Below are 14,965 nucleotides of genomic sequence, written 5' to 3'. Positions count from 1 at the left end.
CTCTGGGTAATAAATCAGCCATAGGTGACATAGAACTGAGGGTAAACATACAGAATTTATGTGCTGCTGGTGGATGTGAATGTGAGAAGTTCTAAAACTGAATAGCACTCATTCCACAGCTTCCTTAGAGCTTGTCAGGTTCTTGCCTCTTGAAGAGCTTTGGTGCTTTTGCTTCCACAGTAGTTGTAATATTATTTCTTTTCATGGAATTGTAAAGAAATGTCCCAAGAGCTCTTTGTCTGTGGCTGGTGCAGTCCTTGCTTCTGGTTAACTTGAAGTAACTGACTAGAAGATGCTCTTTCAAGCTCCATGCATGTGCGCCAGTGGAAGATGGGTCAGACCAAGTTGTGGAAGTCTAGATCCTCTTTAGGTGCTTGTAGGCAAATCATAGAAGGGTTTGGGTTGGAGTGGATTTACAAAGGTCATCTAGTCCAACCCCATTGCAGTCAGCAGGGACATCCTCTGTTCTCTGATCAGGTTGCCCAGAGCTCTGTTGAGCTTGACCTTGAATATCTCCAAGGATGGGACCTCAATCACCTCCCTGGGCAACCTGTTCCAGTGTTCCACTACCCTTATGAAAAAGAGCTTCCTCCTAACATCCAACCTAAACCTAACCTTCTCTAATTTCAAACCATTGCTCCTCATCACTGCAGACCTCTGGAAACAGTCTCTTTCCAGCCTTCTTGTAGGCACCCTTCAGGTACTGGAAGGTTGCTATTAGGTCTTCCTGGAGTCTTTTCCAGGCTGAACAACCCTCAGTCTGTCCTTGCAGGAGAGGTGTTTCAGCCCCTAGATCATTTTTGTGGCACTCCTCTGGATCCTTTAAATCTTCTATTACTAAAGCTTCTCAAGCTTTCTAGTTCCTAGCTTGCCTCATAGACTGCTTTCCAAACCCATTTGTCTTGGGTACTGCCAGTGATGATGGTGACAGTTCCCAGCTGCACACTGTGCAGGTATGGGCATTCCAATATGCAAACACAGGTTGGCTCCTTCTGGCCTATGTACAAAGGAGACCACAGATCCTGGGCAAGACCATCTTGGGAGAGCAGGCATAAAGAAACTCAATCCCTGGATCTTAACAGAGCCTCTCAAGTCACTGGAAAACCAGTAAAGGAATAGGCAGAATGTAACTGAGATGAATTTTCCCTACACAACCCTGCCTTTTGTAAGCATCTTCCAAATGTGCAGATCCTATAGGTCTAAACCTTCAAGTTTAGCAATGCCATTAAACTTGAGGTGCTGGTTAGCTTTTTCATCATGGAAGAAACTGGACCCTTTTACTGTTGTGTGAAGTTGAGAGTTGAGGTTCTAGATGCTGGAATGGAAGTCTTAAAGATGAAAAAAATCTGAGTCTTAGGTAAGAGACTGACTACTTGAAGTTCAATTCCTTGAAGATATTAGAAGTCTCAGAATGTAAGGGGTTGGAAGGGACCTCAAAAGATTATCCAGTCCAATCCCCCTGCCAGAGCAGGATCACCCAGGGCAGGTCACACAGGAATGCATCTAGGTAGGTTTTGAATGTCTCCAGAGAAGCAGACTCCACAGCTTCTCTGGGCAGCCTGTGCCAGGGCTCTGTCACCCTCACAGTGAAAAGAATTTTCCTTATGTTCATGTGGAACCTCTTCTGCTCCAGCTTGCACCCATTGCCCCTTGTCCGGCCTTTGGACATCACTGAGCAGAGCCTTGCTCCATCCTCCTGACCCTGCCCTTCACATCTTTATAAACATGAAAGAGGTCACCTCTCAGGCTCCTCATGTCCAAGCTCAAGAGCCCCAGCTCCCTCAGCAAGGAGATGTTCCACTCCCTTCAGCATCTTTGTGGCTCTGCGCTGGACCCTTTCAAGCAGTTCCCTGAGGTCCTTCTTGAACTGAGGGGCCCAGAGCTGGACACAGTGTTCCAGCTGCCCTTTAGCATGAAGTAACTGCACATAACAGGCTTTGTACTTCTACTTCCCAAGGCCTGTATTATCTGGTTAACATGACTTCTGGGGTGGGGGGTACAGCCAGGAGCTGCTGCAGGAGGCTGAAGCTGTTGCACTCAGATGAGGAAGTAGTTCACAATAAAAAGAGGTTTCTGTGATTGAGAAGCTTCCTTGTGGCTGATTGCCTAAGCTCAGTGGGCCTACACTGCTTGCCTTGTTTGCCCTTAAGCAGCCTTCCCTGCGACGGCAATACGAAGGTATTAATTGTATACCAAAGCCACTTAATTTAATAAGCACAGAGCTCCTGTGTTGCAGCATGGTGGGAGCTGGTGACTTTCCACTCCTCTGAATCTGCTGTGGAAACAATTTTTAAAAGGCTGGCCCTTCCTGTTTTCTGTTTTTTAAATTAGCAGGTGGATGAGTGTGTGGCAGTCATGACAAATTCTGGTATGATTGCTACTTCAGCAACTTAAAATAGCTTCTTGGCATAAGCAGTGAGCTCAGATGCGTGGCTTTGCAGGGAGAAAATGATGGTTAAAACAGAGCATATTTGGTTGATGTTGGCAGCAGCAGGCAGAGTGCAGGGTTGGTCAGGCACAAAGCAGGACAGGTATGGTGTGATTGGTTCTCAGAAGTCCTGTAGGCAGCGGCAAGTGAGGGCACAAAAGGAAGCAAAGTCAAACTGAAGAGAAGCCTGTTTTTTTTAATTAGTATTAAGAAACTGAGCTGGTTAGTGGTGTGTTACAGCTGAGGCTAGTCAGAGGTGAAACTTGGGGTGTCCAACCGGAGCGATGCCAAGTGCTAATTACTTGAAGTTAATTTTGCTGAGTGAACAGCGTTGGTATGTGCTCGCTCACAGCCATGCCTCCTTGCAAGTGTATTCCAGGTAATCAAACAACTGCAGGAGGGAAGTCAAGGCACAGGTTAGCAAGGAAGGTCAGGGAGAAGCTGCTGGCTTCCTCATGGCTCACTCTTTAGCACCCACGCCTTCCCCCAGCCTGGCATTGGAGTTCTGTGTTCGCTTTGATTTCTCTAGCAGTGTTAATTACTGATGGTGTGAAGTGATTGGTGGTTTTGGTTTTCCTCCCCAGTTGCCACCGTGGCTGTCTCATGGCATTGCTGCAATCATGTCCTTTAGAGTACATTTTTTTTTCACTTCAATTCTAGTTCCAATGAAGAATCTTGAACTCTTGATTGTGGCCAGTGTTCTCTACCAAGTTACATTAACAGATTTCTTTTGTTTGTAATCTTGCCCAGTCTACACAATGGCTACATGTTAGATGAGGTACTCCTTAAAAACTGGAAGTCCAAAGAATATGTCACAAGGAGTGAGCAGCAGGGAGAAGGAGAAGACAGCTGAACTGTAAATACTTGTCAGTTCCAGCAGAGAAGCATTCTGCAGAGCCCATGGCATTACTGGGTTTAAGCAGCTTAGCCTAGATGGACTGTGGTCCTAACAGAGCACTAAATGGGTCATTGCTGGGGTGGACATGTGTCTGTCCCACCCCACGCTGCTTAATTAGCTGTAGGTAAGGTCCTTTGAGTTCTGGCTGTTCACCCAAGTTCATACTCACTGCTCTTATTTAGCTGTGTATGTTGTTAACAGTGGAATCTATAGAAAGTCACTTTGACAGTCCCAGGAACATGAATTTGCAGTAAATCTGTTGGCATCTAGGAGTCTATTAATGTTAGTCCCTCAACAGGCTCGCTTAACACAGAAGCATTTAGAGGTTTTGCCAACAAAAACGTTTGTGTAGAGCTCTGTGATAAGAGCTTTCAAACAAGCCTTACAGGAAGCTTGTTTCTATTAGCCTTGCATGGTCATTTCTGTCAGTCTCAATGAATCTTGTTTCTGCAGAGTTTGATGACCCTTCTGCTATGGTTGTGCTGGCAGAAGAAGAGCTGGTGGTCATAGACTTGAAAACTGCAGGCTGGCCAGCAGTCCATCCTCCCTACCTGGCTTCCCTCCATTGCTCAGCCATCACCTGCTCGCACCACGTCTCCAACATCCCACTGAAGCTGTGGGAGAGGATTATCAGTGCTGGGAGCAAGCAGAACATTCACTACTCCACTATGGTATGGCAGCTTTAAACATCCATGTGTTCCCATGCATATAAGAATAGCTTGAGTGCTGAGACTGTGGGTGGTCTGTGCTGCTGACTCTGGGCAGGGATGAGTCCCAGCAGACGTTGTCCTGCCTCTTAATAGGGTCAAGAAAGGCTCTTTCCCAGAGCACCACCAATACAGTTGCTCACACTGGGGGATTAAAATGTGATATTTTTTTCAGGCTTTGACAAGCTAGAAGGAAAGTCTGAGTGTTTCCAGCTGTCAGTGGTAACAAACTTCTTGGTTTAGAAGCATGAGGCTTTCGGCACAGCTTCTTGAGGAAATGTGTAGCATAACTTCTAAAAAGCACAGCTGGTGTCAGAACAGGAACATCTAATCCAAACAAAAGCTAACAGCATGGACTGTTTCACTGCCACTTGCACTGGAGTTCATGCTCTCCTGCTGACTGCACATTCTCTTCACACTGTCACTGCCTAGGAAATCACAGTCTTCCCTTCATGTATTTGTAGCCGTGGCCAATCGATGGTGGCACCAACATAGCTCCGGATCCTCCGCAGAGGGACTTGCTGCTAACAGGGTATGTACCTGCCTGATCACAAGCAAGGGGCCCTTTCCACTTTCTCTTCTTCCTTTTGAACTAACTGAGGCTTTCCCATGGGATTAAAGTCTACTCATCTTGGAGAGAGAGGGCTCCAACTTAGCTTTGGCTTTGTGAAGGTAACTGATTGTACTGCTTCTGAGGAAGTGGATCAGGAAGTCCATCGATGACTTATAAAGCTGGCAGCTTCTTTGTAGCTCTGACTTGTTATCCATTCCCCCTCAGACATCAGTGTAGAAGTGCAGGTGGTAAGCCAGATTGGTTCAAAGGGAGCAATGTAAGAAAGGGGAGCTTAATCATACAGGTTTTGAAGCATTCTCTCCCCTCCCTTACACTGTTCTGAAGCTCAAAGTGAGAGGTTGGCTTGGACACCTGTCTGCTTTGATCAGCACGGACTGAGGGGTGGAAGTAGCTGGGCAGAGCTTGTCTCATCAGATAAAAGCAAACCCTTTTCTTTCCAAAGCACTTTTAAGGATTTCAGTGGCCTTCTCTTCAGGTTTCACTGGTGATGCAGCACATTGTTAGAAGTCTTTACCCTTATGCTGGAAGAACGTTGCCAGTTTTCAGCTGGAGAACTAAGATTAAAGCTTGATTTATTTCCTTCCCTCCCAGTAATAGTATTTTTGTCAGGATGAGTTGTTCCTTCTGTCCTCCCTGGTGTTTGGTTTGGTTTTTTTAACCCTTTTCAGTGCTTTTTGGAGTAACCTTAAATTTTCACACTGGGGTCAGATCATTGAGAACAAACTGGGTTGAAGAAGAAACCCAACCGACATAAAGCAAAACCAAACCAAAGCTCTCTCCTCTCTCTCTCTCACACACACACACAAAATCTAACCAAAAAAACCCCACAAAGCAAACCAAAAAACAACTAAAAGAAAACCCAAACCCTTTCCCATGAAGCTCTTAAGTTGCCAGAGCTCAGGGCTTTGTAAGCAGCGTGGTTTAATCTTTGGTTGTGTTTTTCCCCGCTCTGTTTTGTCGTCCTCCTGTGGGTGATTTGCAGTTCTGTACAAGCTGTGTTTCTGTAACCCTCCCCACTCAGGCATGAAGATGGCACTGTGAGGTTTTGGGATGCATCTGGTGTGTGCCTACACCTCCTCTATAAGCTAAGCACAGTGAGGGTGTTTCTCACTGATGCTGACCCCAATGACAACATGAACATGCTGGGTGAGGACGAATGGCCTCCGCTTCGCAAGGTAGGAAAGCTGTTGCTTGTGGAAGCTTCCTGAGAACCTAAGGGCCTTGATTCTTGCCCTAGTTAATTCATATGCAAATCCCAGCCACTGTGTCTTCCCTTGTCTAGGTTGGTACCTTTGACCCTTACAGTGATGATCCAAGACTTGGCATCCAGAAGATCTACCTGTGTAAATACAGCGGATACTTGGCCGTAGCTGGTACAGCAGGACAGGTATTGAAATCCAGTCAGCATGGAGCTTGCTTTTGGTGCAGGCTGTCACAGTGCACCTTGGAGATAATGTTGAAGTCTGAAATACTCATTTCTCTAGTGGCAAATTGATTGCTGGAAATGTTGTCTCTCAGTTCTCTGCCTTCTCTGCCCTGTATTTTTAGACACTTTCACCTAATGCTGTGTGTCTGCCCCGAGGGATGCAGCTGCTGGGGCCCACACCTTGGAGAACAGCAAAAGCTGTAGCAGTTCGTCCCCTTCCTTTCAGGTGCTGGTGATGGAACTGAATGATGAAGATGCAGAGCATGTTGTGGACCATGCTGAGGCAGATCTCCTGCAGGACCAAGAGGGCTATCGGTGGAAAGGGCACGAGAAGCTAAGAACTCGAGATGGAGCTGTTCGATTTGAAGCTGGCTTTCAGCCCTTCGTCCTTGTCCAATGCCAGCCACCAGCTGTGGTCACCTCCCTGGCCCTTCACTCTGAATGGAAGCTTGTGGCCTTTGGTACCAGTCATGGGTTTGGGCTTTTTGACCACCAGCAGAAACGACTGGTCTTTGTCAAGTAAGTGTCTTCTTTCCAGGAGGTCTGTGGTAATCCTCTGCTAAAGATGGCCTGGAATTGCTAACAAAGCAAGCTGTGATAAGCAGTTTCTCAAGAGCAGTCAGGGTAGCATGGGGCCCCACCTCCTTGGACTCTCTGCTTGAAAGACTCCTCAAGAATATTTAAGCACACTGACATATCTGTGTGTCCTGTTGGACTTCTGGATCTGATTTCCACCCAGTAGAAAGTGACCATGTGCTTATTGTCTCCTCCTTTCAGGTGTACACTGCATCCCAGTGACCAGCTGGCCTTAGAAGGGCCCCTGTCTCGGGTGAAATCCTTGAAGAAGTCCCTCCGGCAGTCGTTCAGGAGGATCAGAAGGAGCAGGGTGTCCAGCAGGAAGCGCCGAGGAGGTAGTGGCAATGCCTCAGAGGTGAGGGAGGCCACTTTCTTTGGGAGATCACATCTGTTTACAGCTTGGAGCATGCAGAGGCCTGTCTAGAGGGTGAGGTGGTCCTGCTGTGCTATCAGTAAAAGGGCAGGAACGTCAATTTTTGGTGCTGCTGTTAGATGAGATGGTCACAGCTTTAGAGCAGATGTCCTGCCTGGAGAGAAACACGGCAGGATCCAGAGAGGTGATTCTGATGCTTCTGGTGAGACCTCACCTGCAGTACTGCATCCAGCTCTGGAGCCCTCAATGTAGGAGGGACATGAACCTGATGGAGAGAGTCCAGAGGAGGGCCGTGAAAATGATCCGGGGGTTGGAGCACCTCTGCTGTGAGGACAGGCTGAGGGATCTGGGGGTGTTCAGCCTGAAGAAGAGGAAGCTCCAGGGGGACCTAATAGCAGCCTTTCCCGTACCTGAAGGAGGCCTACAAGAAGGATGGAGAGAGACTGTTTACAAAGGCCTGCAGTAACAGAACCAGGGCCAAAGGCTTCAAACTAGAGAGGAGCAGACTTAGATTGGATGTTAGGAACAGGTTCTTTACTATGAGGGTAGTGGAACACTGGAACAGGTTGCCCAGGGAGGAGGTTGAGGTGCCATCCTTGGAGATATTTAAAGGGAGGCTCAACAGGACTCTGGGCAGCCTGATCTACTTGAGGATGCCTCTGCAGAGGGAGTTGGACTGGATGACCTTCAGAGGTCCCTTCCAACCCAGACCACTCTACGATTCCATGTACCTGTTTGCTGGGCTGACGGCGCTTTCCCTCTCTGTTGCTGCCGCTCTTGCTATCTGTATCTGTTTCCCTGTGTCTTTGCCTGGTTGGCAAACTGCCTCCTCATCTGTGAAGGTGCAAGAAGCAAATGCCAAGTTTGACCAGGACGCGTTGCAGGAGATGGAACTGGCTCCAGTTCAGCGGAAGATCGAAGCCCGCTCTGCAGAAGACTCCTTCACTGGCTTTGTGCGAACCTTGTATTTTGCTGATACCTTCTTGAGAGACAGTGAGTTGAGAAAAAGCCTCTCTCTTTTCTTCCAAATGGGTTTTTCCTCCTCCTGCCAAGGAATATATTAGAATTTACTGCCAGGAAAACTGGGCACCTCCTGTGCCCTACTTTGTGCTGTGCCGAAGAACTAATATAGAACAAGAGCATATGTTGCCATGCAGAGCTGTTGTTTAGCCATTCTGGCTGCTGGTTAGGCCAAGGCAAGGAGGTAGTTCATCTTTGGATGCAGCCTTTTATGTATGGTTCTCAAATGTGCTGTAATTTCAGCTGAGTTTTTAGTATAAGCTTCTCCTTGTCTCATTGCACTGTAAAGTTCATCCCTGCTCCCAGCAGAACCTTTTGGTTTTGGTCAGGGTGGTGTCTGGCTGTGCATCAGAGCCCAGACTGAGGTTAGGCACAAGTTTACTCTGCTTATATGTGATAGAAATGTGAAAACTGGGTGCAGCAATTGTGATGTCTGATGGAAGCAGCACTCTGTTCCCTTTACTCACTTGCTCTGTCCTTTATCAGGGCTGTTGAGGGACACACATTGGGAAAAGAAATGCTAAGAACCTGCAATTCTGCCCTAATGTTTAAGGCTATAAATGGAGGGAGGCTGTGTTTAGCTAGTGGAAAGCAGTTACCCAAGGCTCTCAGAGATAGTGCCCTGCTCATGACCCCCCTTCTTGCTGCAGGCTCCCGCCACTGCCCGTCCCTGTGGGCAGGCACCAATGGAGGTACAGTCTACGCCTTCTGTTTGCGTGTTCCCCCAGCAGAGAGGAGGATGGATGAACCTGTCAGGGCAGAGCAGGGTGAGTATGTCTCCTGAAAGCAAGGTCCTGGAGTGTCACTCATACAACCAGGAGGTACATAGAGAAAAGTGAGGCAGCTCAGTTACTGCTGTTTGTCAGTGGGAGCAGAGCGGTGTCTGAGCTGAGGGACACCCTGCAGCAGCTGGAGTCAGTGAGCCCCAGCATTGCCCAACATGCCTCAGCCCCACCTCCTGCTGACTGCAGAGATGTAAATTTGTGTCAGCTGCCACTGAAGCTTATTCTGACAGCTGGGCCTGCTATCTACAGATAACAACAATTACTGTTTAACAGGAACCAGTTCAGTCCACATACCTTTTAACTAGTAAACTTTTTCAGGTAGGGTTTCTGGAAGTACATTGTAGAGGTCTCTAGCTTTGAGAGGATGAGAGTGAAGTTCTAATGCAGTGTCTCTGACTAGACTCCTGGTTGATTTTTCTGTTTATTTCCCTCCTTATCTTGCTTGTCTAGCCAAAGAGATTCAGCTGATGCACAGAGCTCCTGTTGTCGGTATACTTGTCTTGGATGGACGCAGCACTCCTCTCCCAGAGCCTCTAGAAGTAGCACATGATCTTTCCAAGAGTCCTGATATGCAAGGCAGCCACCAGTTGTTGGTGGTATCTGAGGAGCAATTTAAGGTAAGTATCACCCAAGAGGTGGCTATGGACTGTGCATAAAATCTGCTGAAGCACTGAGCAGTGCTCAGTGGAGAGAGAACTCTTGGGAGTGCTCATTCTTTTGTACCTGAATAACACCCCTGGGACAACCTTTCAGTTTGGTGCAGCCCATAAATCAGATGTGAGCTGACAAACTGGGTATTGCATTCCTGTATTATATTATACTCCTTGGACAAGGCTGCTTCTGCTTTTGGGGAAGACCTTTTGCCATGGTTAGTACAGAAGCAGAAATGGGGAGGCAGTTCTGTAAAGCAACTAAAAAGCTGCTTGTTTTGCACACTAACTAATCAGCATAGAAGACAAGACTTGAAGTAGCCTGCTTTAGGCTCTTTAATGCAGAAGCGCACATGGGTGGTGTAAACTCTGTTCTCTTTCTGCACTAATTCTATGGAGGGGTGTTGAAAGGACTGGGGGAGCGATGCAGTTTGCAGCCTGAAGGGTAAAACCGATGGATGTCAGACCAGAAATAGTTTCTGACTCTGACTGGTTACTGCTGGTCCCATGAGTGGGGAGCCAGTGGCTCAGATGACACCTGTGTGTAGTCACTGTGAATGAAAACCTTGTTTAAGGGAGCAGCAGCTGTCCTGGGGTGTGGCTGTGGTGCTGGAGAGAGACATCAGCATCCTGTTTCTGTTGACAGGTATTCACATTACCCAAGGTTAGCTCCAAACTGAAGCTCAAGCTGACTGCCCTGGAAGGCTGTAGGGTACGAAAGGTGACAGTTGCAAACTTTGGCAGCTGCAAGACTGATGATTACAGTGAGAATGACCTGGCTGTCCTGACCAACCTGGGAGACATTCAGATCATCTCACTGCCCTTCCTCAAGTTACAAATTCGCTACCCATGCATCCGCAAAGAGGACGTGAGTGGCATCGCCTCCTGCGTCTTCACCAAGTATGGCCAAGGTAAGGTCTGCTCTTCCCTGGTCTTCTGCCTCTGCTGTGTGCTTGAGAGAATCAAAAAGGCATTAGTTTGGTGTTAGGGCTGTGTACATATGTGACTGCATGAGCCAGGGTTGTTCAGTCTAGACAAGGGGAGGATGAGGGGAGACCTCTACAACTCCCTGAAGGGAGGTTGGAGGAAGGAGGAGGGGCAGTCTTTTCTTCTTCATGACAAATACCAGGACCAGAGGAAATAGTTACAAGCTGCACCAAGGGAGGTTTAGGCTGGATATTAGGAAATGTGTCTTCACTGAAAGGGTTCTCAATCACTGCCCAGGACAGTGGTGGAGTCACCATCCCTGGAGGAGTTCAAGCAGCTTGTGGGCCTGGTGCTTAGGGATGTGGTTTAGTGTTGACCCTTCAGTGCTGGGTCAGAGGTTGAACTGCATGATCTTAGAGGTCTCTTCCAACCAGACATGTTCTGTGTATCTGCAGTAGTATACAAATCTCTGTGTTACATGCTTCTGGAGAGTACCAGTTGCCAAAAGGCACAGACACATGAATTAGCAGAAGTGAGTTTATTCCATTATTGTTAAGGGATATGCTGGTTTTCAGCTTACAGGTTGGGTGTGCCCCAATAGGTAGGTTCCATCTGGCCACCTTCCTCTTTTCTAGAATCAGGAGGATGGCTCTCTGAGCAGCAGACACTGGGGAATGGCTGCGTTGTGCCTGCTCTGCATGCCTGTGGCTCAACATTCAAAATGCCAAACTGGGATCCAACATCCTGTGGCTGCTGACGGGGCTTTGCAGTTCAGCTTTTGCATCTTTCTGTGCTGCTTTTTCTAAGTGTCAGCACAGGACAATACAGTTAACTCTCAGCATAATCTTAAATTGCCCAGTCTCTAGGCTAACCAGTCCTTGGGAAACTGGGATAATGTCTCCTTCAATGATTCCTTGTTTAGACAGGAAGAAATGCAAACCCTTTCTGCCAAACACAGAGGATGCTTAGATCAGTGATCTCCGAGATCCCTTCCAACCTAAGCTATTCTGTGATCCTATGATTGTGGATCACCTCTAGTTCTGGAGCTGTAGTCTTGAACTTGAGAATCACTTACCAATTCCCAATCATCTGTAGGTTTCTACCTGATCTCACCATCAGAGTTTGAGAGGTTTTCCCTTTCAACCAAATGGTTGGTGGAGCCCCGGTGCGTTGTGGACGCGCCCGAGGTTACAAGCAACAATCACGTGCACAACAAGCCTGGTGTGGAGAATGCTGCAAGAAAATCCAGGTAAAGCCTCTAACACTCTTACCCACTGTCTGTGACTGAGTAATGAGGTCTGCTGGGAGCCCTGCCATATGAGGAAAGGCTAAGAGAACTGGCTTTGCTCAGGCTTGAAAAGAGAAGATGCAGGGGAGACCTTATTACCATAAGCCAGTACATGAAAGGTGGCTACCAGGAGGATGGGGAGACTGCCTTTTAACAAAGAGTTGCATGGAAAAGACAAGGGGTGGTGGGTCCACATTACTCCTGGGGAGATTCCTGTTGGACTCCAGAAGAAAATGTTTCAGTATGAGAACAATTAGAGATTGGAATCATCTCCCAAGAGAAGCAGTGGATTCCCCTGTATTGGACAGTTTTAAGACTCAGCTTGGCAGGGTAGCATGCTAAGCTGTCTCATTTGTACTATTACCTAGAGTCCCTTGGAGTCCCTTCCAACCTGGTATTCTGTGATTTTTTTGTGATCTGCTCAACTGTTTCCAACAGAGCTCTGCATTATGTTGAGGATTTTTCTTTAAAATAAAAAAAGGAGAGAGAGAAATGACTGAAGTTTGTTAACAACATCCCTAGATGGATTGGCATCAGGAGGAAATGTAACCTTCTGCCTGTTGACTTTCCTACCTGCAGTAGTACAGCTGGTGGGACAAAGTTGTGAAGCACTGGAATTAGTATCCCTAAGCTAGAGTCATAAACTGTAAGCCCTGGCTTGCTGTACTTGCTCCCTAATGATGTGTCTGACTGACACTTGGCTCTTGCATACTTCAGGGACTGGGTGTTACTGGCATGGCCAAACTGTTGCTCTGTGAAGGGAACTCCAGTGTGCTGCTTCTCCACTTGGAACGTCAGGACTAAACAGCAGATCTGACAGTCATGGAGATCCTGTAGGAATTTCATTCCAAAGTTTAGAGATGTTCTGTGGTGCCTGCAGATTTCTGTGATGAAGCCTTTTCCTCCATTCTTGCTCAACAAACCATTTTGTTAGCATGCAGTGGAACTTCTTGGAGCTGCCAGCAGTGTCCATGAATTCTCTGCACCCCTGTGCCTCACAGTCAGTGTTTGTTTTCTGCCTCCTTTCCTAGGGCACCAGGAAGGAGTTCAGGTGACTATGGAGAAGATGGTAAGCAAAAAAAAAATGACTGTACTACATGTAGCATGGTGGGGTGCAAGCCTGACACATCTTTCCTGATGCTGCAGTTGGTGTTCTCTACCTAAAAATGGGGAAAGTAAGGAAAACTGCCTGGACATAGTAGTTGCTACCTTTAAAGTAAGTTGCATGCTGCCTTGAAAGGACAGAAGATAGTTCCTGCTGGAAGGAGGAGGCTGTGGCAAGCTAAAGTCTGAAATTACAGATGAGATCTTCTGTTAGCCAAACTGGTATTGCTGGAAAATACAGTTCAGGGTGTGAGAGGCTCTAAGGATTCAGAATGCAAAGCATTCAGTCAAGTCAAAAAGCACTTAACAGGAGGAAAAAGATAACGCAGTTCTACTGTGTGTGGTCAAAACTGCACATATTGCATGAAAAGGGGAAATGTTAGGTAAAAAGCTGCTTTTTTCTTTCTCTTTTTGTAGAGAGGAAGTCTGGAAGGCTGATGGAACATGCCTTGCTCAATGATGAAAGTGAGTGAGATGAGTTCTTGCTGCTGACAGGGCAGGTGCCTTTCTTGGAGGGAAAAGAGAAAAGCTGTTGGGAATTTTATGGATTCCTGTAGTCAGTTCTGAGGAGTCTGCAATTACACAAAAGAGGTGGAAATTCTGAATCAGTGCAAAGGTCAGACTGATAGCCAGGCCCTCAGGCAGGGCTTGTTCCCCAGAGCTGCATCTGCTTCCCAGCAGGACTTGTGTGTGAAACGACAGCTGGCACAAACTGCTCCTTTGGGGCTCTGGCACTCTGGGAATGGCAACATTTCCTCTAGCAAATGCCTGCTCCAGTCCTTTCTGCCAGCCTGCTCTGTAAAGAGCTGGTGCTGCTGCAGGGGCAGTGGCAGCAGAAGGTCTGACCTCGGTGGTGTGGGAGGCAGATCTTAAAAGCTGTTGGGGGGAGGGGGATGGAATGTGGCTGGGCTGCTGCCTGAAAGCAGATCTCCACTCGTCTGGCTCACTGCTTTAACCCTCTGCTTTCCAGAAGTCCTGAAGGAGATCCAGAGTACTCTGGAGGGGGGCAGAGGGTGAGTATCATCCAGCTTCTGTTCCTGATTGGGGGGGGGGCTGGGAAGGGAGGGCATTTCTAGTTGAAAGCAGGGGGATGCCCAACACGATGAGAGGGACCCCTTGCACTGGAATCTGGTCATGTATGTGTCCCAGCAGCTACCAAAGGGCAGTAGTAGGACAGAGGCAGGTTCTCTTGCAGGTGCTGTCCCTTGGTACTTTTGATGAGTAATGCTTTGTCTCTTTCTCTCCGAAAAGCAGGAGAGATCACATTCCCACAGCCCCAAGGAGCAGGACTCTGAGTATTCGCATACAGGTTTCTATTTGTGTCAACCCATACTGATCTAAGGGCAGGCCACATGGGCTCAGCTGGCCGAGGATGGGACTCTGGAGTTTTAATCCTGGCTTGACACTGTCACTTGGACACGTTCAGTCTCTCTGCTCCCATTCTGTCTGTACAGTAGAGCTAAACTACCACCGTGGGTGCGGGACTTTATCTTGTCTCCCTAGAAGACTGATGTTCAGGTGACAGGGGCTATGGAAGTGTAGGCAAAGGACCTACTGTCTGCCAGGAAGCTTGGTGGGATTGGTAACTGCTGGTGTGTAAGGACAGGTGACTGCCTGACATGCTCTGCTCTGTGCACTTCCTCTGGACACTACCTAATCCTGGTCTTCTGTCAGCAGCTGGGAGTGGATGGGATGATGAGTGCAGTGCAATAATGAGTCCTCTCTTGTGTCATTGCAGGAGCTGTGCAGAAAGAAATTCGGCAAGAAATCCCCTAGGACACGGACTAAGTAATGGAGGAGGTAGGGGAGGCTAAAGCTATCTCAGGAGCAGTGAAGCAGCCAAAGGCAGCAGAAAGTAGGATGAAGTTTGGGGATAAAGTTCAGCTGATTTAAATCACGGAATCACTATGGCTGGAAAGATGATCAAGTCCAACCATCACCTAACTCTACCAGAGCCACTACTGCACCATATCTAGATGGCTTTTTTATATATCCAGAGATGGGTATTGGGACAGCCTTTGATAAGCTTTTTTTGATATAGAAGTTTTTCCTAATATGCAACCTAAACCTCCCCTGGCATAACTTGATGCCATTTCCTCGTGCCCTACCAACTGTGACTTGTGAGAAGAGACCAACACCCACTCCTCTACAACCTCCTTTCAGGTAGTTGTAGAGAGCAATGGGGTCTCCCCTTAGCTTCCTTTCGGTT

General features: G+C 47.7%; 1 protein-coding gene across 2 annotated transcripts in view; it reads left to right on the top strand.

Moving 5' to 3' along the window:
• LLGL2 (LLGL scribble cell polarity complex component 2) overlaps nucleotides 1-14,965 on the top strand; it is a 38,851-nt gene that overhangs the window by 23,107 nt on the left and 779 nt on the right. For both annotated transcript variants that reach the window (XM_054170576.1, XM_054170575.1), the window contains exons 11-25: nucleotides 3,780-3,997; nucleotides 4,498-4,565; nucleotides 5,629-5,782; nucleotides 5,890-5,994; nucleotides 6,260-6,552; nucleotides 6,811-6,964; nucleotides 7,825-7,975; nucleotides 8,653-8,769; nucleotides 9,238-9,404; nucleotides 10,084-10,348; nucleotides 11,460-11,613; nucleotides 12,684-12,721; nucleotides 13,174-13,221; nucleotides 13,727-13,769; nucleotides 14,495-14,556. In XM_054170576.1, the coding sequence (XP_054026551.1) occupies nucleotides 3,780-3,997; nucleotides 4,498-4,565; nucleotides 5,629-5,782; nucleotides 5,890-5,994; nucleotides 6,260-6,552; nucleotides 6,811-6,964; nucleotides 7,825-7,975; nucleotides 8,653-8,769; nucleotides 9,238-9,404; nucleotides 10,084-10,348; nucleotides 11,460-11,613; nucleotides 12,684-12,721; nucleotides 13,174-13,221; nucleotides 13,727-13,769; nucleotides 14,495-14,556 (2,037 nt within the window). The remainder of the gene's footprint in view (nucleotides 1-3,779; nucleotides 3,998-4,497; nucleotides 4,566-5,628; nucleotides 5,783-5,889; nucleotides 5,995-6,259; nucleotides 6,553-6,810; nucleotides 6,965-7,824; nucleotides 7,976-8,652; nucleotides 8,770-9,237; nucleotides 9,405-10,083; nucleotides 10,349-11,459; nucleotides 11,614-12,683; nucleotides 12,722-13,173; nucleotides 13,222-13,726; nucleotides 13,770-14,494; nucleotides 14,557-14,965) is intronic.

The sequence above is a fragment of the Dryobates pubescens genome, chromosome 20 (assembly GCF_014839835.1).
Source record: "Dryobates pubescens isolate bDryPub1 chromosome 20, bDryPub1.pri, whole genome shotgun sequence".
NCBI lineage: Eukaryota > Metazoa > Chordata > Aves > Piciformes > Picidae > Dryobates > Dryobates pubescens.
Note: the sequence above shows the minus strand (reverse complement) of the source record. Positions and strands in the feature narration are given on the sequence as shown.